Genomic DNA, 22,332 nt, shown 5'->3' on the forward strand with positions numbered 1-22,332 from the left:
ACCGCCCCTCCCGCCGCGCCGCGGCCGCGCCACCTCCTCTCCCCAGCGCCGCCCTGCGGCGGGAGGGCGGCGCCGTCCGGGAACAGCCTGCACGGGCCGCCCGCCCCCCCCCCCCCCACCCGGCCCCCTCTGCCGCCGCGCCGCCGCGAGCGGTGACGGGCCGCGGGGCTGGCCGCGCTGATTGGCCGCGAGGGCCCGTCCCTCGCGAGCCAGGGGGGCAGCGGCGCCGCCATTGGCCGGCTCCAGCGTGACGCGCACGGGGGCGGGGCCGGCCGGGCAGCAGGTTTCTCGTCACTCGGGCAGGGTCCGGACCCTGCTGGTCGCCGGCACCGGCAGCCGCCGCCGCCCCCGGGACCGCGGGTGAGCGCGGGGTCGCCCCGTGGGGGGGGGGGGCCCGGGAGTGCTGGGGGGGGGCCGGGGGCCCTGGCTCCGCCTCCCTCTGGTCCCGAGGGGGCCTGGGGGTGCTGGGGGCCCAAGGTGGGGGGGGCCCATGGGTGCCCGGTGGCGCCTGGGTGCCCCTCGGGTGCTGGTTGTCCCCAGGCTGCCGGGGCCTGAGGGCGCTGGGTCGGTGCTGGCGGACCTCCGGGTGCCAGGGCCGCGGGGGGCCGGGACCCCCAAATGCCAAGGCCTGGTGCTGCCTGTCCCCCGGGCAAGTAGTGCCAGGGCTGCTGGGGGGGCCGCCAGGGTGCGGGCTTGGTGCTGGGGGGCCGCCAGGGTGCGGGCTTGGTGCGGGCTGCCAGGGCCCCTGGGTGCCAGGGCCTGGTGCCGGCTTGGAGCTGGGTCCCCGGCGCTGTCTGCTCGCTGGGCGACAGCAAGGCCTGCGTCTCTTCGGGGCTGAGCTCTGCCGAGCGGCGCCGGGACAGGTGGGCACGGCTCCCGCTGCCGCCAAGGGCCAGAGCACCCAGGAGCTGCGTGGGGTGCGGGGCCTCGGCGGGGCAGGCACGGCACCGCTCCGGGGGGCTGCTCCGGTGGCGTCTCCAGCCTGCGGGATTCTCTGCAGGGTCAGGACACGGCTGGGTGGAGACAGGCGAGCGCAGCCTGGCCCCGTCTGCACGCAAAAGAGGTCTTTTCCGGAGACTCCCCTTGTGCCCTGGGCCTCCCGTGGGTTTGAAGTCTCGATTTCTGTCGCCAGGCGTGTTTGTGTTGTGCAGCCCTGCAGGCCGGCTGCGCGGACGCTGGGCAGTTTCGCTTTTGTTGTGAGCCGCTATCGAGTTTCTGTGCCTCGAACTGCGGCTGTCTTGGGATGTTTGGTCTGCAGGAAAAGGGGCTGTGACTGGTGCCTCAGCAGCAGATGAGGGTGTTACCCCTCTGCTCAAGGGGAATCAAAGTTACCCAGATAGTGTTTAACCTTGTCCTCTGGCGTTACAGTTGCAGGTGGGGTTTGTCTCCTTCCCACAGCTCCCAGTAAGTTCAGAGCAAATTCTTGCTGGGCAGTGGCAGCTACTAGAAGCTGATGAGCTGCTGATGACCAAACTGACTCTAAGCCATTGAAACACTGACTTCATTGCGTGCTGCACGTACAATCCCCACTCTTCAAGTACAGATGCAGAGATGAGTTTGTTAATAAGTACCCTTATGCTGTGTCAAACTGACAGAAGGTTCAAAGCCTAAATCAGCTTTTCAGAGGGGAAAATGTCTGGACTAGCAGGGCAGAAATAGAGGAGCTGAAGTCTGATCTGTTTTGATTGAGCCCAGATGCTGAATTTTCACAAAGTGTGTGTACCCTGGGGTTTTTAACCACAAAATAGCCCTTGGTTCATGAATTTGAGAGCACCTGAATGAGGATTTGGGACAGATATTCATGGATTTCTCAGTGATGCCGCTCCTGTGCCACATGCTGAGGTAAAATTTTCATGCTGTTGAAATGACTTGTAATCAAGACTGAAAGCCTAAATGGGGAGGGTGCTGCATCTGATCAGACTAAAGCTTAAAGAACTGATTCACATTTCTAATAGAGCTGTGAACTCAGGATTGCAATTTTATCCATCCCTTGATTATAACTGCTCAAAAATATCTTGCTTGGGCTCTTTTGCCTGTGTCAAGTTTTGGTTTAATAGCTGTTCTTGCAAGAGGTAAGATGCAATGGTGAAGAGCAGCCAAGGAGAGGGTCCAGAGCAGTGTTGTCGAGGTGCATATCTCAGGTGAATATTTGAACCGTGTGGCTGAGCTGACCGAGTGCTCTGCAGGGACAGTCAGCTCTGCCCACCTCTCCTGCTCGCTGAGGGTCCTCTGCTCTGCTCCTGGATTGCTCAGCACGACGTTGTCCTGCATCTCTTTCCCTAGGAAGAGGTGTGTGTGCACCCAGCTCTTGTTCCGTATTTGGTCTGTGTGTTGCTGTGCCCCTGCGAGAGAGGGCATGACCAAAGGCAGGTGCTGTGCACTCGGAGCAGAGGCAGGTCACGGGGCCCTTTGCCCAGAGGGGAGGTTGTGTTGTCCTAGGCCAGCTCTCAGGAAGGGCCCTGCACGTGTGCATGTCAGAGCACTTGACCCCCGTTTCCATCTTGAATCTTTGATTGCTGTCAGGTTTAGTCCCCAGTGAAGTCCCTTCTGCTGTTTCCCATGGATACGTCAGAGTTGCTGGAGCCAAGGCAGTAGAAGATGGGAGGAGTGTGTAGTTGGGGCCCGGTCGCTGCCAGCCAAGGCAGGAAGGCATCGTCTGCTTTGGCGATGGTGGCGACAGCGTTACCAGCAGCTGCTGCAATGGGAGTTGGATGCTGCAGAGCTCCTGAGCCGAAATTAGGAATGGCCAGTTGTGGCATGTAGATTTATCCAAAGAATGCTGCACTGTGGCTGCAAGATCACCCGAAGCGTCCCTCTGCCCTACAGTGTCACCCTGTTCTCACATCTCTGCATCACTACTTCATTTTTCTACCTCCAGGGCTGGCTTTGAAATGCTCCAGAGGAGCAGAGCTGAGTTCTCTTAATGAACAGTCTTTTTGAAATTTGCTCTTGTGTTTGCTGGAGTAATTAGCTTTCTTATTCTAGAAGAGCAGTTCTTCATGAGCCTGCTGATGGTTGTGTAGAACTTGTGGCAGTGAGATTCCTTGTTTTATTGCAGTCACACAGTGCTGCTCTTTTGAAAGATGAGGTTCCTCTGAAGCATTGTTGATGGTGTCTGTGTCAAGAGTCCATGACGCTCTTGCGGGTGATAAGTCTGTTAATATGAACTGTGCAAAACTGTTGGTAACTAAACTTCATTCCGCTTGGCTAGCGTGGCAGAGGGTGAGAAGTGCTGCAGTATTTTTGAGGGGCCCCTGCAGTGACTCCCCTCTGTACATGCTGCCTCTGGAAATAATTGCTGCTTGTGAAGCTTGTTGTGAAGCCCCTGAAAGTTGGACTGCAGGTAAGATGTGTTCTCAGGCATGTTCCAGAAACAAGCAAGTCCATCGGGGCAGTCTTGGAATTTATTCGCAGGACAAGCGATCCTTGATGGAGTGAAAGGAGCTTAGAGTAAGACTATTCAAGCATGCAGTAGCTCTCCCAAGCTGCTGGTGGTAGTACACACCTCAGAGCAGGAGTTGTTGGGTTTCAGTCCTGGCTCTCATGGTCTATCCTTGCAGTGGAGCTAAAGAAAGATGAACTTTAGCTCTCAGGCTACTTTTAGCAACTTCATTTTGAGCTCTGGATAGCTTGTTTACCTCAGCGCTTGCATCATGCCATACTCGGCCCTGGTAGCATCAGTTGTTCTTTGGCTCTGTTCCAGAGATGAAAGGAGAGGCTAACCACAGAGACAGACAAGCCACGTGGAATCGGAAAGGCTCAACCCTCAGATCTTTAAACCTAGGAAAGGGAGGCTTCTTGGTGGCACTGCTGGGCTAGCGAGAGGATCCCGCTCGACGTTTTGGGGATAACTAGAGGGAAGCTTTCACAATGCTGGTGACTTTGGCAGTAACGGGTGTCAAAGGGGCCCTTTTCCTCCAGGGCAGTTGGTGCTTCAGGCCTGCTGGCTACTTTCTGCTGATGCTGGGAGGAGCTGGAGCTAGATCCTGTACTAAAGGAAGAAGCTTCTCTCCTCTCCAGCCCTTCAGGAGAGAGAAGGGCTTTGAGTTGCCTCCTGGCTGGTTTAGCACTCCCGGCCGTTCCTCTGCCTTTTCACTCGACGGTGGGTTGACCTCTGTCATACTGCACCTTCCCTGGGGCTGCGTGAGCTCGCGTTGCCCAGTGCAGCAGAGCTGTCGCGGTTGGCTCGAGCCCATGTTTTAGCAAAGCACCTCTTGAGGCTGTTCTTCTTGGCCCTGTCTTCTTGCAGCAGCATGTGCAAGTTTTGCCAGGTCAGGCTCCTGGTGAGCTGGGAGCTGTAAAAACTCTGCGCGATCTGCTGCTTGCGCTCGGAGACGTGCTGAGGTGGGAAGTGAGAGCTGAGCGAAACCGAGCCCGCGGGGCGCGAGGACGGCTGACAGACGGCTCGCCTTGCTGCGGGGATGGGTCACGGCTCGCTGGCGGCTGCTGGCCCTGCAGGCTGCTGCTGAGCAGGGCAGAGCTGCTGTGCGTGCGCGACTGTGTACTCGTGCATGTGGGCTGCCGTGACTTCCTTTACTTCCTCAGCCGCCAGCCTTGTGAAGAGCTGTTTACAGTGGGATGAGGCGGAGCAGCCCGTCTCGGTGCGTGCGAGTTCTGTTTTTCAGGGATTGGTGCGACAGAGAATGCTTCTCGGGGGCCTGTGACGGGGAGACCGTTTCCTGGAGCCAGCGAGCATGCGCTGTGGTGTGGAAACCTTGGAGGATCTTGCGCTTGAACAGAAGCCCGGATTTGCTCGGTGGCTTGTCCAGTAGCTATTTGTGGAAGTGAGAAGTGGCTAATTCTAGTTCAAATGCCGCTGTCGCACTGTAGCATGGGAACTTTTTGCTTTTGGCCTTTCTGTGCTCTGCAGATTCGGGCTCAGATATTGCTCAGAAATACCCAGGCTCTGACCTTCTTTATGGAAGGTCTGCTGGGGTCAAGGTCTCAATTAAGTGAAATCTGGTTTGTTTGCTGACGCCCAGTAGGGAAAGTCCATCTGTGAGCCGCTTTGCGCAGTATGCGGCGGTGTCCTAGAATGAGTCCAGGGCTGATGTTCGGGCTGCCCTGGGGCTGGCTATTCCAGGAAGCAGGTCTCCGCTTTGCTTTCTGTTTTGATCACTGCAGCAGCTGCCCAGCAGCACCCGTTCTCGGCTCCTTGCGAAGAGCTGCGGAGGTTTCTCTAGCAGCAGACGGGCTGGGAGAGCAGCTGCAGTTTCCTGAGGGGATGATTAAGCTTTTGGTCAGTGCGTCCTGGGGGTCTTTGGCTGTGGTGCAACAGGAAATGAGATGGCGGAGCTCACCCTGGTGACTTGTAGTTTTTCAGCTCTTGCCTGGCCCATATATCTTGGATTTATTTCCATGGAAAACAGGGTAGAGACAGACTGGATGAGATGCATCCGTGCCCTGTGGAGGAGCTGGAGTGCTCGCCTGGAGCTAGGAAGCACCGCATGCTTCGTGCTATAGTAATAGCCTTTAGTGCCGAGGGAAAAGGGCTGTGAGGGCACAGCAGCCACCCGTGGGTGCTCCCCGTGCTGCTATAGCGTTGACCTGAGCCTGGCAGCTGCAGTCCCCAGCAAAGAACCGAATCCACATCAGAATGGGGAATTTGGGATGCCCGGTGAGCAGCTGTGAACTGCAGCTAAGGCGCTTGTGGTCAGCACATACAGGAAGCTAAGGTCCTGGGGTGACGAAAGCCCTGTTGAATAAAGCCAAGTTTTACTCTGAGATTCAGGGAACGTCTGTCCCTTTACAGACTCGTGTGAGTTGGTCTCTCTGTTCTCATCCCTTTCACTTACTGTTCCATTAAAAACAGGTTTTGTTCACCTGGTCTTCTCTGAAGATCGCACCCGAGGATTGTTCTTGAAGGCTAATGTCCTGTGGATGTTGCTTCTGTCATCTTGGGCTACATGATGCAACGAAGTTCTGAAAAACTATTTAACTCCATGTTAAGTGCTAGTGTCTTTCCTTTCCCTGTGTCTCAGTCTATGACAGGACACTTCCCCTTTCTTTCTCCTTACAAACAGCATCCTAAAAAGCTGGGAAAGAGCCATGTGCAACAAACATCAGAACAGAGTGATGCTGAAAGTGTCTGGTGGCAGTAACCTGAGGCAGTCTGTGCATTGAATGATCTTGCAAAGCCGGCTAGTTAAAATCAGCTCTTCGTGCTGTGCAGTGACTCCTGGAGTAAGTGGGGATTTGTGGCACGGAGGCTGGTAAAGAAGCTGTGGGTGGGCAGCTCACGCCTGGGGCAACGTGCTGGCGGGCGTCTCTTCTGCTGCTAGAAACTCACACGAATGCACGGCCCTGTGTACCTGGGAGGCCTGGGGCAGCGCTCGAGGCAAGGCTCAAAACTGGCGCTGCGCTCTGGCTGCCTGCGGTAGCAGTGTGGGGACTAGAGAAGGACGGCGTTGTCCTCCCTGGCAGGCATTTGCCCAGGGGCTGTGTTTTGGGAATGCTTCACAGCCACAGCTCACTTCTGGGTTGGTATTTAGCATGCACCGTGCTCACTGGTGAGGAAGAGGGACCAGGAGAGATGAAGTTGTCTTTGCCGCAGACACACATGGGACTTGTGAAGGGTGAAAGTTTTACCGGTAGCTGCATTTTCCAATTCTACTTTTTGAATGTCTGTGGTCGGTCCTGTGTGGATGACCACCGGTGTCTGATGCTGAGCATCTGCAGCAGCCCGTACAACCAGGACCAGGGATTAGCAAGCTCCCAGAGGCTGCTGTGTGCCGGGGGAAGAAGCTCTGCCGGCCCTTGAGGCTTCAGCATCGTTACTTCCTCTCTTGTCTTATGGAAGCCAGTTTGGCCCTTGCAGAAAGCAGTGACCGTAGGAGCAGCTGTTCCTGCTGTGGCCCTGGGGTCCAGTTGTTCGGTGCTCACCTATTTCCAGCCACCCTGGACCCTGCTGCCCCGGGACCGGAGCACCTGAGAGGGAGCCGTGCCCTGGCTTGCTCCAGCCCCACCAGCTCCACACTGAATGCAGGACGCTCCTGGGACTCCCGTCCTTGCCGGGCTCTGCGGGCTGGCGCTGGCTCTGCTCGGCGGCAGCCTGTTCTCCGTGAGGCCGGCGGCGTTGCCAGGCTGGTGCTCTGCTCGCGTCTGGCCTGCTCGTGCACGGGCTGCCGAGCCATTTCCAAACCCAAGCTGACGTGTCACTTGCTGGAATGACCTTTGCAGAAAAGCAAATATCTTTCTGTGGGGAAGTGACTTTTTCTGTTGGTGTTTGGTAGGGCTTGATGCCTTTGCTTCCTGAGCACAGCTTGCTCTCCCCTCATTAGTTTTAGTTTGATTTCTATTGATACAGAAGTAGCTAACTCGAAAATTACTCCTTCCTTGTTTCTGTTGTTTCCTGGCAGTCTCCGCCTTCTGCACTTACTGTAAGCTCTGCAGCTCCTTCCCTGCCCTCCTGGAGCAGACGCAGGCATTCGCACAGTCTGGCTGGAGGGCATGCGTGTGGAAGAAATTGGCACCAGATCAAAATCTTGTATGTGTCTCTAGTGACCTAAGGGGTCTAAGACCCCTTCCTCTTTCCCCTGGTGAAAAGGTAGAAAAGCTTTGGAAAATGGTGCCTTTCTCGAGGAGACAGAAGAGTTTTGCTGAAGCTGGGCGCTTGGGAAATGTGCTTTTGTGCACTCAAATGGTGCTAAAGCCAAACAGATGAAAGCTGAACTTCAAAATCCAGCCCGTGAGCTTTCTACCCTGTGCTCAATGCTGCCCAGTGCTGGGAGCTTGGCAGCTGGTGCAAGAGGTTTGATGGCATTAGGAGTTGGGTATGGAATGATTTTTAGCCCGGCCTGACCCTGCAGTGTAAGGAGACGCATGAAGGCTGTAGGACGGGGCATGAGGTGGGTCTGCAAACAAACCTAAGCGAGGCCTGTGTACCTGTTTGAGTCACGGGATCTCTGTCTCAATCTGTAAGTGCCTCAGCTACCTCTGTCCTACTGGGCCTGGGGTTCGGCCCTGCAGGTTTATGGCCTCCCGAAGTCCTTTGTGTTTTTATGCTGCTGAAATCCTCCACGGGGATGGGAGAGGATAAAGTTCAGCTTGGCAGCTAGATCCTGTGTCTGCTGCGCTGCCTATAATCTGTTGCAAATGGCCACAAGCTACCACTGCCAGCGCGAGCTCTGCTGTTGTGATCTCAGATGTTTTGCATTAATTTCACTCTGTGTGGTGAAAAGAAAATGAGTCAGAATCCTCGCTTTATTCGGCCTCTCAGCTGAGGCAACTGGGAATGAAACCTCTCTGCTGCTGTTCTCAGAAAGCTGGCCCTGGCAGGGATGAAGGGTGGGAGCTGGGGAGGGAGGGCTAGGACCCGAAACTGCCTCTCACGCTCACGTTCAGCTAGATTTCGAGTTGAGTCTCTTGAGATGGAGCGATGTAGCTGGATTCTCCTCTTGTTTATTGGTCTGGTTTCTTTATTGTTCATTTTCTATAGGCAGTTGAGGTTGCAAAAGGAGACGGTAGTTCTTCTTTCACCAAGCATGACTCAGCCCGACATCTGCCAGTGTCATGGGGCTGCGCCGGTCGGAGTGTCGCGGCTCGGGGGGCTCGGGTGGGCTAGTGCCTGGGGATGAAAATTACCGCAGGTGTGAAAAGGGCCTTTTTCCTCCCCAGCTAGGATGGTTCTTTCCCCATGCTCCCCATAATACGCATGCACTTACTACTTTGCTAATGATGTGGTTTTGGTCTGTGGTTCCTTGTTCTCTCAACGTAGGCCCATGTGTTAGTGACGACAGCAGCGTTTGCACTTTGAGCTCAAAGCTGACCTCCTGTTGTCATGGGGAAGCTCTTATCTTGTGGCAGCTGAGCCTGGAGGTAGAATTTGGTGCCAGTCCTAGGTCTCTTTGGACCAGAGCTCCCTGTGCAGTTAACTGGGACTTGCTGCAAGCTCAGGAAGGGTTTTGCTGAATGGGAACCAACTCCTGAACGTGTGAGTAGCATCGCCAAAGACTCTGGGCCTGGGCTCATCTCTCATGATGTGTGTGAAGATATGTTTGAGAGCTCTGCGAAATCGTGGGCCCGGAGTTGCACGCCCAGCAAAATGACCTAGCTGGGCGGTGTTCCCGAGGCCGGAGCCCTGGCCCCGGGCTGCCCTCGGTGGGAAGTGCCACTGCTCTGGGCCTTGCTCGTGCCACCTCTTCTGGAGCAGAGTGCCTTGGTCTCAGGCGAGCCCTGGCTCTTTCCCAGGTCTGCGCCGTGTGTGAGCCCCATCGGCCCTCCCCGGAGGGAGAGCAGAAGTTGTGACGCAGCCCTGCAGAACCGCTTTGCGCCAGGTGGGAGCTGTGGGCTGGCGTGGCGGTGAAGGCCACTTCTGTCCTCCTGCGCTGAGAAGGCAAAGTCTCTTGCCGCTCTCCTCAGACCTCGCAATACGGGCTCCCAAGTGGCTGTGCCGCTCCGTGGGACAGGCTTGCGCTTTGCAGCATTTGGGCAGCTGGCACCACTGCTGCCAGTCGGTGAGCTGTGGGGGACTCCCTGGAGGGGAGATCTGTGGCTCCCCACACGCTGTAACATGAGACTCTTGCGTTGCCTTCACAAAATTTCCAGCCTTGCCTCTGGCTCAGGCTGGGTTCCTCGTGACTTGGTGACTCAAGCGGTCAAGCAGGCAATGGTGGCTTGCGTTGCAGTACGTAGCGCCTGGGCCTCTGAGCCTCCTGAGCAGGTATCAGACCTGTGCTACGGGGATAAACACAGAAACCTGGTTCTCGGCACGAGGTGAATCTTGTCTTCCAAACCAACTTGCTTTATTGCTCTGAGCAGCTGTGGACTTGTTATCTCCTGAGGCTGAGGCAAAGCCATGCACCTTTCCGGTTGTGGATCGTTAAGGCACGTGGATCAGAGTCAAATGTGATCAGGCCTAGCTGCAAGCTGGGCATTGGGCAGTGAGGAGCGTAGCAAGACAACCCTCTTGCTGCCCTCTGGTTTGGGTCTACTCCTGCCAAGGGTAAATCCAGAGCCGTGTGCCTCTGCTGCTCTCCCAGGAATGCCGGCTGGTCCCAGCATGCCCGCAGGCTTGGAGCTTCTCCCCTAATAGCCAGCTCCGATGCCACCAGCCCTGTCACTGATCCCAGCTGCGCTGAGGGAGGTGAGCTGCAGGAGGCCTGAGCCGCAGGCGCCGTGCTGGGGCTCTGCGCCCGGAGTGACGCCGTGCGGGGAAGCAGTCCCCACCAGCAGCAGGCACGGTGCGAGGGAGGGAGCCTTCCCAACCGCTACTGTTGTACCGGCGATGCGCAGCTCGGCATCCGCAGCTCCGTGGGGTCTCGCAGGGTGCCTGCAGCCGCTGCTGCTCTGACCGGTACCTGTGCTTGTCCCACCAGGTTTCCGGAGCCGGCCAGGATGGCGCAGTGGAACCAGCTGCAGCAGCTCGACACTCGGTACTTGGAGCAGCTTCACCAGCTCTACAGTGACAGCTTTCCCATGGAGCTCCGGCAGTTCTTGGCTCCATGGATTGAGAGCCAGGACTGGTAAGGCCTTGCGAAACTCTGGCATGCAGACTTTGCTTGGGACACTCGCCCTTGTGTTTTAGGGGAGGGGCTGTCCTTTGCTTAGGACAAGCAGGGATTTTCCAGTGTTTGTTTCCCAATGGGAGGATTGACTGTGGATTGCTGGTCTTGTGTTCCTTTGGACACTTGAGCTCTGCTCTACAGAAGGGTTGGGATGGTAGCGGGTGCCAGAGAAGTTTGGAGGGGCTGTACCTGTCTCTCTAGGCTCTTGGCCTTGCAGAGCTATTCTTCCTTACTCTGGCTCCCTGTGAGATGTGATGTGTGATGTGAAAGGGAGCAGAAGTCTGTGCATGCAGTGCCAAACCTCAGATCTGGAAAAGGGGAAGATCCAAAGCAAAGGTGTTCACATCCAGGGTTGACTTACACTGTCCTCTATTGTAAATGAGGCTGAAATGGAGCACCTGTTCTTGGATCCTTTTCAGAGAGCATGTGGGACTGGTGAGGAGATTGTGTGTGCTGTCTGTCTGGCTTAAAGCCAGAGTTGAGGCACGAGCCTAAAACATCTCTAACACCCTGCCCTTGTGTGAACGGTTTGATGGCTGCATGTGTGGGTGAGCTCGGTGAAGCTTCTGTGCACACCCCAGGGAAAGCAGTCAGTTCTAGTGGGGGAAGCTTGGTTGCAGATTGCAGTAATAGCTCAGTTTATTGATGTTAATTAAGGAAGGACAGGCCTGCTCTGATCCTTGTTCTGGTGTAGGTTGGGAAGACCGTTGGGGTGTTAAGTGGCACGTGGGGGATGGAGGGTCTGAGCAGAGCTGCCTGGTGTCTGCAGCACTGCCTGTCGCACTGCCTTGCTCCTTTAGTCTGTGCTGGATGCCCAGGACTCTCGTGTTCTGCCTCTTGCAGGGCGTACGCTGCCAGCAAGGAGTCGCATGCCACGCTGGTGTTCCACAACCTGCTGGGGGAGATCGACCAGCAGTACAGCCGCTTCCTGCAGGAGTCCAATGTACTGTACCAGCACAACCTGCGACGGATCAAGCAGTTTCTGCAGGTGGGGCAGGAAGCACCCATTTTGTTTTTAAGTACTGGTTTGGCAGGGGGAGCCTGTGCCGTTCTAATGGCTTCCTCTGCACAGTTCAAACTGCAACCTTAAAGGATTTGAAAATCCCAGGAGTTGCATTTTACCTGCTAACTTTGGGGGTTTGGATGTTTTACAGAGCCGATACCTGGAGAAGCCAATGGAAATAGCCCGCATCGTGGCTCGCTGCCTGTGGGAAGAGTCCCGGCTCCTTCAGACAGCTGCAACTGCAGCCCAAGTAAGTGGCTTGGGGGCAGGTGGTGTCCTGGGGTGGTCCTTTCCTGCTTCCTTCAGTAATGATAGATCTCTTCTGCTGAAGGAGATGATCGAGTTGCAGTGATTGGTAACTTACCTCCTGCTGTCCAGGCAGCAACTGCTTTCTGCGAGAATGTACCCTGCGTGCTGTCTACCTGGGATGGCTGTCTGCTTTGGTGTGCATCCATCTCTCCTGTACCTCTGGTCTCTTGGGGATTGTCATCCCTCGAGTAGGGTGTGCCCTGCACTGTGTGCATTGGTGTGCAGTCCTGTAGCTAATACTGCAAGCAAGCAAGCAGCTGCACTGGCTTTTGATAGTGAGAGAGTGAAGGCTCTTCCTGCAAAACCTCCTCAGGGTGGGAGGGATGTATCTCTGGGTCCTAGCCCCTGTTCTAAGTCCTTCTCGTCTTCCCTGCAGCAAGGGGGACAGGCAACACATCCGACAGCAGCTGTAGTGACGGAAAAGCAGCAAATGCTGGAGCAGCATCTGCAGGATGTGAGGAAGAGGGTGCAGGTATGTGTGCGCTCCCTAGGCATCTTCTCCTTTCCCCAGTGCTACCAGGAGCACCGTGATGATTTAGTGCTTTGAACAAATCTACATCTCTGGCCTTGCAGGATCTGGAGCAGAAGATGAAAGTGGTGGAGAATCTCCAAGATGACTTTGATTTCAACTACAAGACTTTGAAAAGCCAAGGAGGTAATGGAAGCTCATTAGCTTCTGGCAAACCAAAGTGTGTTCCTGTAAGGAAATGTGCTGGAGGGTGTGTTCCAGCCCTCCCAGTGCACCCTTCCAAGCAAAAAAGGTAGCTTAGGCTCAGGGCATTTGCATGGCAATTGGAGAAATCTTGTTTTTGTTTCTGCCACTGACAGGGCCTTCAGGGGAGCTGAAACAGAGCTCTGCTTGTTTGGGGTGTGAATAGAGAACTGGCATGTAGAGGTGATATCCTTGCTGTGTGTGTACTAAAGCCAGCAAGATGCTTGGAGACTGTGGTGGCAGAGGCTGTGAGAGAGCGCTGCTTAATGATTGACAGCTTTCTGGGGTGCCTGCTTCTTTGTAATTGACTGTGGAAGCCTCCTGTTTGTGTGAACCTTGGGAAGGTAGGAGTCCATGTGCTCGGCTGAAGCTTTCTCTCCTCCCTGTGCAGACATGCAGGATCTGAATGGAAACAATCAGTCAGTGACCCGGCAGAAAATGCAGCAACTGGAGCAGATGCTCACGGCGCTGGACCAAATGCGAAGGGTATGGCGTGCATGCACTCATGAGCGACTAGCCCTCCAGATCCCTCTGTGGTGCAGAGGTGCCCTCTCTCTGAGATACGGGTTTAGTGCTCATACGTGGCCGTGTCTGAGAGGAGCACTGAAGTGCAACCTTCGGTGACCTCTTTCTTTCTGTGAAACTTGTAGATCTTGAAGGAAGTCAGAGGGTGCTGAGGGTCCTGGTTTCTTTCTTGATAGGGTATTGTGAGTGAGCTGGCTGGACTGTTGTCAGCCATGGAGTATGTGCAGAAGATGCTTGCAGATGAGGAGTTGGCAGACTGGAAAAGACGGCAGCAAATCGCCTGCATTGGCGGCCCGCCCAATATCTGCCTTGACCGGCTGGAGAACTGGTAAGGAAGCTGGTTGGCAGTTGCATCAGTCCCTTGAGAAGCTACATTCAAACACCTGCAATAGAAATGATCTCTTTGCCTCTGGGAATGTCCTTGCAAAATGGCCACCGATGCCTGCAAGCACAGATGTAATCCGCTAGTCACACTGATCCTGAATAGTGGGCACTATGGCAGGAATTACTAGCCCTATGCCTGCGGGATTTCCAAGGCTGCTGTAAGGAGTTCCTGTTACTGCGTGGCTGTTTCTAAGCCCTTGGCAGGTGTTTCTCTACAGAACTCAGGTGCATGCGGATTTTTTTTTTTTTAGTTCATGGCCTAAAGAAATACACTGAGTTGGGAGCCACAGGCCATTCTGTTCTCTGCTGGTTTGGTGTAGAAATTCTCCTCTCATGCACCACTGAGGGAAGAGAAGGACTCTGATGGGTAGTCTGAGACCATGCAGGGGTGTGTGGCTTGGCAGCCAGAGCTAACACGGGTCCTTCCTGCCTCCCCTAGGATAACCTCTCTTGCGGAATCACAGCTACAGACCCGGCAGCAGATCAAGAAGCTGGAAGAGCTGCAGCAGAAAGTATCCTACAAGGGTGACCCCATTGTCCAACACCGGCCCATGCTGGAGGAGCGGATTGTAGAGCTATTCAGGAATCTGATGAAAAGGTGCTGAGCGCTGGGAGGGAGCTGTCAGCAGTTCCTGGGTTACAGGGAGTGTGGGGAGGGGTGGGCAGTCAGTGTGCTGTGATGGGGTCTGAGATATGACCGTGGTCCCTTGCGCTTTCTCCCTGCAGCGCTTTTGTTGTGGAGAGGCAGCCCTGCATGCCGATGCACCCTGACCGGCCCTTGGTCATCAAAACCGGCGTGCAGTTCACCACCAAAGTCAGGTGTGTTGCTGGCCCCTGCAGTCTGTCTATGCTGTGGGTGTGGGGAGGGAGCCGTGCAACGAGGAAACTAGGAGCTCTCTCCAGAGGAAACGCTGGTGTGGATGCCGCCTCCAGCTTGTCTGGGGAATGCTGGGAGGCCGGGAGGGAATGAATCCCTGCAAGCTGGCTCTGCTGGTGTGCAGCCGGGTGACTCAGTGCAGTCATGGTGATTGCTGGCTGGGGATCTGCTACATTCCTGGAGGCAGCCGGGTTCTGGTAAATCCTGCTGCGGGGGCGGGAGGCAGGAAGCATCAGTGTTTCCCTGGCCAGCTGCCTCTCAGCAGGTCTGTGTCCCCCGCAAGCCTCTGCAGAGAGCCGCTCCTGCTCTGACACCGAGCTCTGCCCTGGAGCATGTTCATCGTGTCCCAACTGTGCCCCAGTTGCCCCCTTCGCATGTGGAAGTATCTGGCAACAGAGCAGTGCAGATGGTGCTCATTCAGAGCAGATGTCTCTTCATGATGTGGGCAGCAGTCAACAGCTGAAAGGCTCTGCTGAAGGGGGACTCATGAGAGCATTAACGCCTCCCCTGTTCTGGGGACGGTGTGGGGGCTGACATATTACAGTCCTGTGTGCAGACTGATTCAGGGAAGCCAGATGAGCTGTGTAACACTGTGTCCCAGTGGACCATGTGGGGTGAACCGTGGTGCTGCCAGGCTGGGCATGCACACAGAATTGCTGTTCATCCAGCCCCAGTCTCTTCCACAGTTTATGCCAGGTTCTGTTTTTAACTGGAGCTGTTTGCATGTGCAGGATATTCATGCTCACTTGCACATCTCCTGGCTCTTTGCAGGTTATTGGTCAAGTTCCCAGAGCTGAACTATCAGCTGAAAATTAAAGTCTGCATTGACAAGTGAGTTCTGTGATCCTGGTGGCAAGTGGATGGGGTATCTGGGATGGGACTTGCTGCTCCCTGGGCTGTTCCTGCTGCCATCGGGTCTCCGTTCCTGCACGAAGGGCGAGCATGACCCTGAGTGGAAGGGGAGTAGCAGGATCTGCCACCCTGTGCAGGGTGGCAGTGGGTCCCAGGGTTCAGTGTCAAGTGCAGGGCACGACCTTTGGGGCCTGTGGGACTCTTGCGGTGCAGATAATCCCGCACACCAGCTCCTTTGGTGCTGCATTTCACTGCTTCTCTGTGTCCGTGTGGGAAGGCTAGCACCTTGACTCTGTGCTCTCTCTCTCCCCTTTCCCAGGGACTCTGGTGATGTTGCAGCCCTTAGGGGGTAAGTGCAGTGCTGCTTCTTGTCTCTTTTTATAACCCTGGCAAACATTTTTGCCATGAGTAAGCTCTGAGGAGCGCTCTGTCAGCCACACTGTGTCTGCTCTTTCAAGGTCCCGGAAGTTTAACATTCTGGGGACAAATACCAAGGTGATGAACATGGAAGAGTCGAACAACGGCAGCCTCTCAGCAGAGTTCAAGCACCTGGTGGGTACAGTGTGCTCTCAGGGCTGTTCTTATTAAGGCCTTGTGCCTAAGGTGTTGCTTTAGCCTGTTTCTTCTCTTTGCAGACACTGCGGGAGCAGCGATGTGGCAATGGAGGAAGAGCCAACTGTGATGTAAGTGCTGAGCCAGGGCAGCGCCGGGGAAGGGGCCCCTGGTTAGGAGAGCCTGCCAGGCTCTTTGCTTGACAGCTCTGCTTGGAGCACCCCTAGCAATCTCCTCTTGTCTGCCCACTCTGAGTCTCATTCCACATCAAGCAGCTAAACCACAGAAAGGGGAAGTGGGGACATTGCCCTCAGAGAGAGTGTTCGCAGGCACCATCTGATGTGTTGGCAGCTGCCAGACCAGCAGCAGAGACCTTAGCAGCAGTGCTGGCCCCAATGGCCACGTGTCCCCTGGGTGAGGCTGAGGGCAGGTATCTCCTGTGTGCTCATTGCGTCCTCTTCCACCCTAGGCCTCACTGATAGTCACTGAGGAGCTGCACCTCATCACCTTTGAGACAGAGGTTTATCACCAGGGGCTGAAGATTGACCTGGAGGTGAGTTGTGGGTCAGCTGCCCCTCTCTGCAGTGAGCCAGGCCTGGGTGCAGAGGAAGCATCCCTGAGGACACTTTGCTTTCTCTCAGAGATGAAACAGTTGTGTCTGTTTGTGGGTCTGGCTGAGCTGTGGCCTTGGCCTGTGCTGGACATGTGTCTGCTCTTCTGGACTGGCTGGAGAAGGCCTACAGGGAAGAGGCAGGAAGCATGGCCAGCTGCCGGTCATGGTGGAGAGGGCTGCAGGGCTGAGGAGGCGCTCAGCCGGAGGGGTGCTATGGACCATTGCCGTGTGGCTGTGCCTTCCTGTGTACGGGCCACATTGCACAGAGAATGGGGTGGGAGGCACTTGTTTGAGGCTTGCTGTCCTGCAGGGCAGTTCAGGGCCCTGTGAGATGTCCCAGCCTATGATCACGTCCTGTCTTTGCAGACCCACTCACTGCCAGTTGTGGTCATCTCAAACATCTGCCAGATGCCCAATGCCTGGGCGTCCATCCTGTGGTACAACATGCTGACCAACAACCCCAAGGTAGGGCCTGGTGCTGTGGGGGTGGGCGGCAGAGATGCGGTGCAGGCTTTTGGGGCCGGATGCCCCCAGCAGCCAGGCTGCAGGCAGAGAGAGGAAGTGATGGGGGAAGCTGTGGCCCAGCAGTGGCAGCAGGACTAGGATGGGATCTGGCCCCCACCTATGTCCGGTGCCCTGCTCAGGGCTGTGTATTTCCTTGTGCAGAACGTGAACTTCTTCACCAAGCCCCCCATCGGGACGTGGGACCAGGTGGCAGAGGTGCTGAGTTGGCAGTTCTCCTCCACCACCAAGCGTGGTCTCAGCATCGAGCAGCTGACAACACTGGCAGAAAAACTTCTAGGTAACCACCGTCCTGGGTGTCCTGCTTATCCCTGCTGTCTGTAGCCATCCTCAGGGGTGGCTTCCATGAGAACCATTTGTAAATGCAATACAGTAGTAAGATTGCATGGTTTGGGAAGGGAGCTTTACTTCTTAATTGTTTGGTTTTCCCTGAAACACTGCAGACTTGAGTTGCTGCGTGGAAAAGGTGTCTTTGGAAGAACAACTCTATCCAAATGTTGATGCTCCTGTTTTTCTCTGCCAGGGCCAGGTGTGAATTACTCCGGCTGTCAAATCACCTGGGCCAAGTTCTGCAAGGTATAATTCCCCTTTCCTCCTGAGTGTCTTTCCTTGGCTGTCCGCTGTCCAAGCCGCATTCACAGCCTCTCTGTACTCTTCCTCAGGAGAACATGGCTGGCAAAGGCTTCTCCTTCTGGGTCTGGCTGGACAACATCATTGACTTGGTGAAGAAATACATCCTGGCACTGTGGAATGAAGGGTGAGCCTCACCCAGTGTCAGTCTGGGAACCCTGTCCCGAGGGAGGTGGGGGTGGCTTGTTCCAGGTACAAGCAGTGGGCTCTCCTGGGATGCCTCTTTGGCCCTGGCCCTGTTGGTTGGTTCAGAGCAAAAACCCTTCCTGGCACCTGAGAATGTCTGAAAGCTCTGCTGATGGTGAGGCCAGGCCCTACGGCTGCCTGAAGCTGTGCAGTGCAGAGAACTGGCAGGACTCATGCCCTAGAATAGCTGCCCCAGTGTGCCCTCACCCTGGCATGCTCTTTTCCCTGCCATCCAGGTACATCATGGGGTTCATCAGCAAGGAGCGGGAGCGAGCCATCCTGAGCACCAAGCCACCAGGAACCTTCCTGCTACGGTTCAGCGAGAGCAGCAAGGAAGGTGGCATCACCTTCACCTGGGTGGAGAAGGATATCAGTGGTACGTTTGCTCCTCTTTCCCTTGCTGCCCTGGGTGTGGTGCTTTGCTCAGCCAGTGTTCCTGGCTCCGAACAGGGTTTGGATTGTGGCATCATCACCGATGATATTTGTCCTTTATCCTTGTGCTGACAGGCCCTTTCCCTAGGTTAAGTCTTTGAGCACTAGCCTGGGTGCCCCTTGCTGGTCTCCGCATGCAGGGTGCCCCTGCCCATGTGTTGTCATCATGGTGCAGTTTTCCAGGCTGCTGAAACTGCCTGACAGGTCTCTGTGGCCTGTTGATGCCTTTTGATGCCAACGTGCTGCAGCTCAAGCGCATGCAGCAGCTCTGCTGTGCTGAGCACGATCCCAGGCCGGTCTGTCTTGTCCCTGCTGCTCCTGGGGTGTTTGAGGAAGGCCCTTGCCTTTGCTTGAGGAATGCAGGTGTCTTGTCTTGCCCTGTGTCAAAAGTCTCCTTGTACAGGGAAGACCCAGATCCAGTCCGTGGAGCCTTACACCAAGCAGCAGCTAAACAGCATGTCATTTGCGGAGATCATCATGGGCTACAAAATCATGGATGCTACCAACATCCTGGTGTCCCCACTGGTGTATCTGTACCCGGATATCCCGAAGGAGGAAGCGTTTGGGAAGTACTGTCGCCCTGAGAGCCAGGAACACTCTGAAGCTACAGACTCAGGTAGTTGTTGACTTTCTGTGTTCTGGCGCCGCTCTTGTGTGCGAGCTGGCGAGTCGCGTGGGGTCGCTTCAGTGACAGCTCTGAGGTGGAAGAGCCGTCGCTAGCTGGGGGGTCCTGCTGTAGGTCATGGGAGGGCCCAGCTGCAGCATGGGACTATGCCTGGGAGCACGTTCCTCGGTGCAGCCCATGCAGGGTTGCAGCAGCGCATGAGGGCTCAGCAGCCGCTGTGTGGGTGTGTGCTGTTTGCAGAGCTGTGCCCTTCCAGAGAGGGGGAAGAGAGCTGGTTTCCTCCTTTGACAGCTGGTGACGAGTCTGCTCTTTCTCTGCAGGTGCTGCTCCATACCTGAAGACCAAGTTCATCTGTGTCACCCCGTGAGTGTTCCTGGGAGGGTTATCTGTAAGCACAGGGCTGCTGCCCGGGGGAGCGTTTGTGTGTGCAGCCCTGCTCGAGGGGGTTTCTTTCCTGCCACTGCTTGGTTGCACATGGTGGCTGGGACCCCCTCAGCTTGGACTGTTCTGCCCCTGCGCCATGAGGCTCGCAGCCTGCGTGGAAGGAGGCCACAAGGGGAGTCTGAGCCAGGCTCCAGCCCTAACCACGGGTGTTCCTCCCTCCTTGGCTTTTTCCTTGTGTTTTGGAGAGCCCCGCTCTTGGGACCTGGGCTATCTTGTGCCCTGAGGCTGGTGGGGTGGTAGTGGTGTTGGAGAGCTCCGGTCACTGCTCCAGCCGGGATCTGACTCACGTGGTTTCTGTATTCCCTTCCCTCCCTCTAATAGCACCTCCTTCAGCAACACCATCGACCTGCCCATGTCCCCACGCACCCTGGACTCGCTCATGCAGTTTGGCAATAACAGCGAGGGAGCAGAGGCCAACGCAGGAGGCCAGTTTGGTGGGTCCGGTGGGCTGCAGCGCCTGAGAGGGGAGAGCCTGGCTGTAGGCAGAGCTCTAGGGGTCAAGACTCAGCCCCTCAGGGTTGCTCCGGGCACACAGGCCCTGTAACTTCTCGCTGTGTCTCCCTGCAGAGTCGCTGACCTTCGACATGGAGCTGACCCCAGAGTGTGCTTCTTCACCAATGTGATGTGCTCCACCAGTGCTCTCGGGGCCCTCCCAGGACTCAGGCTTCCTGGCTCCGAATAGCTCCCCCAGTCTCGCCCTGCTAGGTCACGTTTGCTCTGGGCCTTTCCTTGGGAGGAGCTGGGGGCTGTGGTCCTTGCCACCAATTTCCTTGTTTGACCCAAGTGAACAACCACCTCTCCATGGTGGTGCCATTTGTCTCTTTGGGGGGAGGGGGGATAAACCTTTTTCTATTTCCTTCCATAACACACTTTTTTATTATTGTTTTGCTCATTCAAGTGCCTATCAGCCTCCGATTGCAGCCTCAGTTTTTACAAATGCTTTTGCAGCCCCTGTTGTGCTGCCTGCTGTTGAAAGCTGCTTTCCTGACTGCCAGTGTCTAAAAGCCCATGAAGATCTTTCGAATCTGGATTTGCCTCCTGGTAGCTGAGAGGGGATTGGCCAGTCATAGCACAGTGCATTGGATAACCCATGTTGAAACGGCGGAGGGTCTGGCTTGCAGGCTCCCCACCAGCCCTCTGAGAGCTGACAGCAGGGTGATGTTGTCTCTGCACCTTCTGCTGACCCTGGTTTTGGCCAGGTGGACCAGCAAGCAGCTCAGAGGTGGATGGACCCAGACGCTCCTGTCTTGTGAAGGTAATGGTTCTGCTGGACTCCGCCTGGGCTTTGCTGCCAGCAGGCAGTTTTGGTTGTTCTGTTCTTGCCGCCAGCTTCCTGCTGCAGGCAGAGAGATCCAGCTGGGTCCAGCAGCCCCAGGGCTCCTGCTGGGACAGCAAGTCCTGCTGGACGTGCTGCTGGGACAGCAAGTGCAAGGAGTGCCCTGGGGAAGGGCAATGAAGTGTCCCAACACCAGTGCATGCTTGTGAGCATGCAGCATTTGTATCTCAGATCCGTTCTTGGTCCTTTGGGGACCTGCGGATAACCAGGTTGGCCATCCTGACTGGCTGGCCCCTTGATCAGGCTAGTGACAGGGGCAAGATTGCACTTCTGTCTATGCAGAGTTAGACCTGCCAGACCCTGGTGAGGAGGGGGATGCTGCTGGGTCCAGCCTGACCTGCAGTGAGTGGCCAGGCTTGACCCTCTTCCCTTTGATGTGGCTTGTGATGTCTCAGTTGGTGGATTTGCAGCTTCTCAGGGGCTTTGCATGGCATTTTTGTTGGAAGTTGGCTGTCAGCGTTAAGCTAGGAGGTGGCAAGGGTTGAAGGGAGCAGGGTATACGTAGGGGGAGGAATCTGCTATCAGCCAACACTGGACACAGATCGTGTGGGTGTTGTGAGTTTCCTTACTCTGAGGGTCGAGGAAAGTTTGGAAGCTGGCCTTAGTGAAAGTTGTGGTTCTGTATTTCTCTAAATGGGGGGAGCCCTCCGGCCCTTTCCGTGCACTGGGCTTTGGTTCCCATCCCCGGCCTGAACAGGACACTGATGAGCAAGAAAGGGGAGGGAGAGGCAGTGTGGGAGCTGCCTGCCTCCCAGAACAGCGTCTGGAAGCCCCTTGTGTTACCGGGGCCTCGGCTGCCTGGCGTGGGGAGCAGTGGGGCGGCATGGGGGGGTTGCACACTGCGCTCTGCCAGTCCCTGCGCTCTGGGGCAGGGTTGCAAGAGCCACAGGCGCTGAGGTTGTGTCCAGGCTGGTTCACTGGGCACTGCAGTGGGTCACATCGGCAGAGCAGTGTTTTATTGGGAAACAGCCCAGGGTTTTACAGGTCTCTGACACGTCTTAATTTGGCTCTGGGTGGAGAGAAGTGCTAGATCATCTGTGCCGGTGACAACGCTGTGGGCTGTTGTGGAGCAGGTCGGGCCCCTGTCTTGTGCGGCTCCAGAGCGCGGGGTGTTACTGGCTTCGCTGTGCAGCGAGGACCCGTGGGGTAAGCTCACAGCCTGGGCCGCGCCGGTCAGGATCACACCGTACGCGCGGGCAGGGGGCGAGGGGGCAGTGCGGTGGGTGGGCTCCGTCCAGCGAGCTGTGCCTGGTGCCGAGGGAAGGGAGCGAGGGCTCTGGTGTCCAGGCAGCCCCCTCCGCTGTGCGTGGGCAGGGAAAGGGGCCGAGGCCGCCCACGGGGACAGGAGAGTCCTTTGAACTCGGTGGGTGCTCAGAGGAGACAGGGGCCGTGCGCCCTGCCTGCCGCCGTGCTCTGCACGGAGCTGCCTCCAGCTGCAGTCAACATAGTCCTGAGCAACATTCAATACTGTAAAAATTTTTTATTTTTTTGTATATTTTATCGCTGTATCTACAGGCTTTAACTTTCTCCAGAATAAAGGTTCTAAAGCGACGTGCTCTCCCGGCTGTGAATTCAGCTGCGTCTGCGCCTGCGTGCGGCATCTGCGTTAATTCCCCTCCAGGAACTAGGGGCCTCCGTCAGCGAAACGCCGGCGCAGACGTGAGTGCTGTGGTTTGCTCAGTGCGAACCAGCCTGCTCTGGAGCTGCCTGCACCCGGGCCTGCCCCGCTGCCCGGCACACGTGGGTCACCCCGTCTGGGGCTGCCCGTCTTATCTGAGCGCGGCAAGGCCGCTTCCCGCAGCAGGGAGCGGGAGGCATGGCGGGG

At 56.2% G+C, this 22,332-nt stretch overlaps 1 protein-coding gene across 3 annotated transcripts; it reads left to right on the plus strand.

The window, feature by feature from the left end:
• Positions 1 to 278: 278 nt before the first annotated feature.
• Positions 279 to 22,058, plus strand: STAT3 (signal transducer and activator of transcription 3). Of its 3 annotated transcripts, none has more exons than XM_067312199.1 (24): positions 279 to 360; positions 10,317 to 10,463; positions 11,349 to 11,493; positions 11,660 to 11,758; positions 12,194 to 12,289; positions 12,391 to 12,472; positions 12,921 to 13,015; positions 13,231 to 13,382; positions 13,878 to 14,036; positions 14,165 to 14,257; positions 15,087 to 15,146; positions 15,487 to 15,516; positions 15,626 to 15,719; positions 15,803 to 15,850; positions 16,189 to 16,272; positions 16,699 to 16,797; positions 16,999 to 17,134; positions 17,378 to 17,430; positions 17,517 to 17,611; positions 17,907 to 18,046; positions 18,506 to 18,721; positions 19,048 to 19,090; positions 19,493 to 19,605; positions 19,739 to 22,058. In XM_067312199.1, exons 2-24 carry the CDS (start codon positions 10,336 to 10,338, stop codon positions 19,792 to 19,794), a joined length of 2,316 nt encoding a protein of 771 aa, XP_067168300.1. In that variant the 5' UTR covers positions 279 to 360; positions 10,317 to 10,335; the 3' UTR covers positions 19,795 to 22,058. The 3 variants fall into 3 exon arrangements, with proteins under 3 accessions (XP_067168300.1, XP_067168301.1, XP_067168302.1); XM_067312200.1 differs by having other exon boundaries at positions 18,506 to 18,718; XM_067312201.1 differs by lacking the exons at positions 19,493 to 19,605; positions 19,739 to 22,058 and having other exon boundaries at positions 19,048 to 19,094.
• The last annotated feature ends 274 nt before the right edge of the window (positions 22,059 to 22,332 follow it).

This window comes from Apteryx mantelli, chromosome 28 (assembly GCF_036417845.1).
Source record: "Apteryx mantelli isolate bAptMan1 chromosome 28, bAptMan1.hap1, whole genome shotgun sequence".
NCBI lineage: Eukaryota > Metazoa > Chordata > Aves > Apterygiformes > Apterygidae > Apteryx > Apteryx mantelli.

Bases quoted from the DNA above. Each gene is read 5' to 3' on its own strand.
- STAT3 (XM_067312199.1), top strand. From the start codon at position 10,336: ATGGCGCAGTGGAACCAGCTGCAGCAGCTCGACACTCGGTACTTGGAG. The intron at 11,494-11,659 runs GTGGGGCAGGAA...GATGTTTTACAG, and splicing joins GGATCAAGCAGTTTCTGCAG to AGCCGATACCTGGAGAAGCC. The intron at 12,473-12,920 runs GTAATGGAAGCT...CTCCCTGTGCAG, and splicing joins GACTTTGAAAAGCCAAGGAG to ACATGCAGGATCTGAATGGA.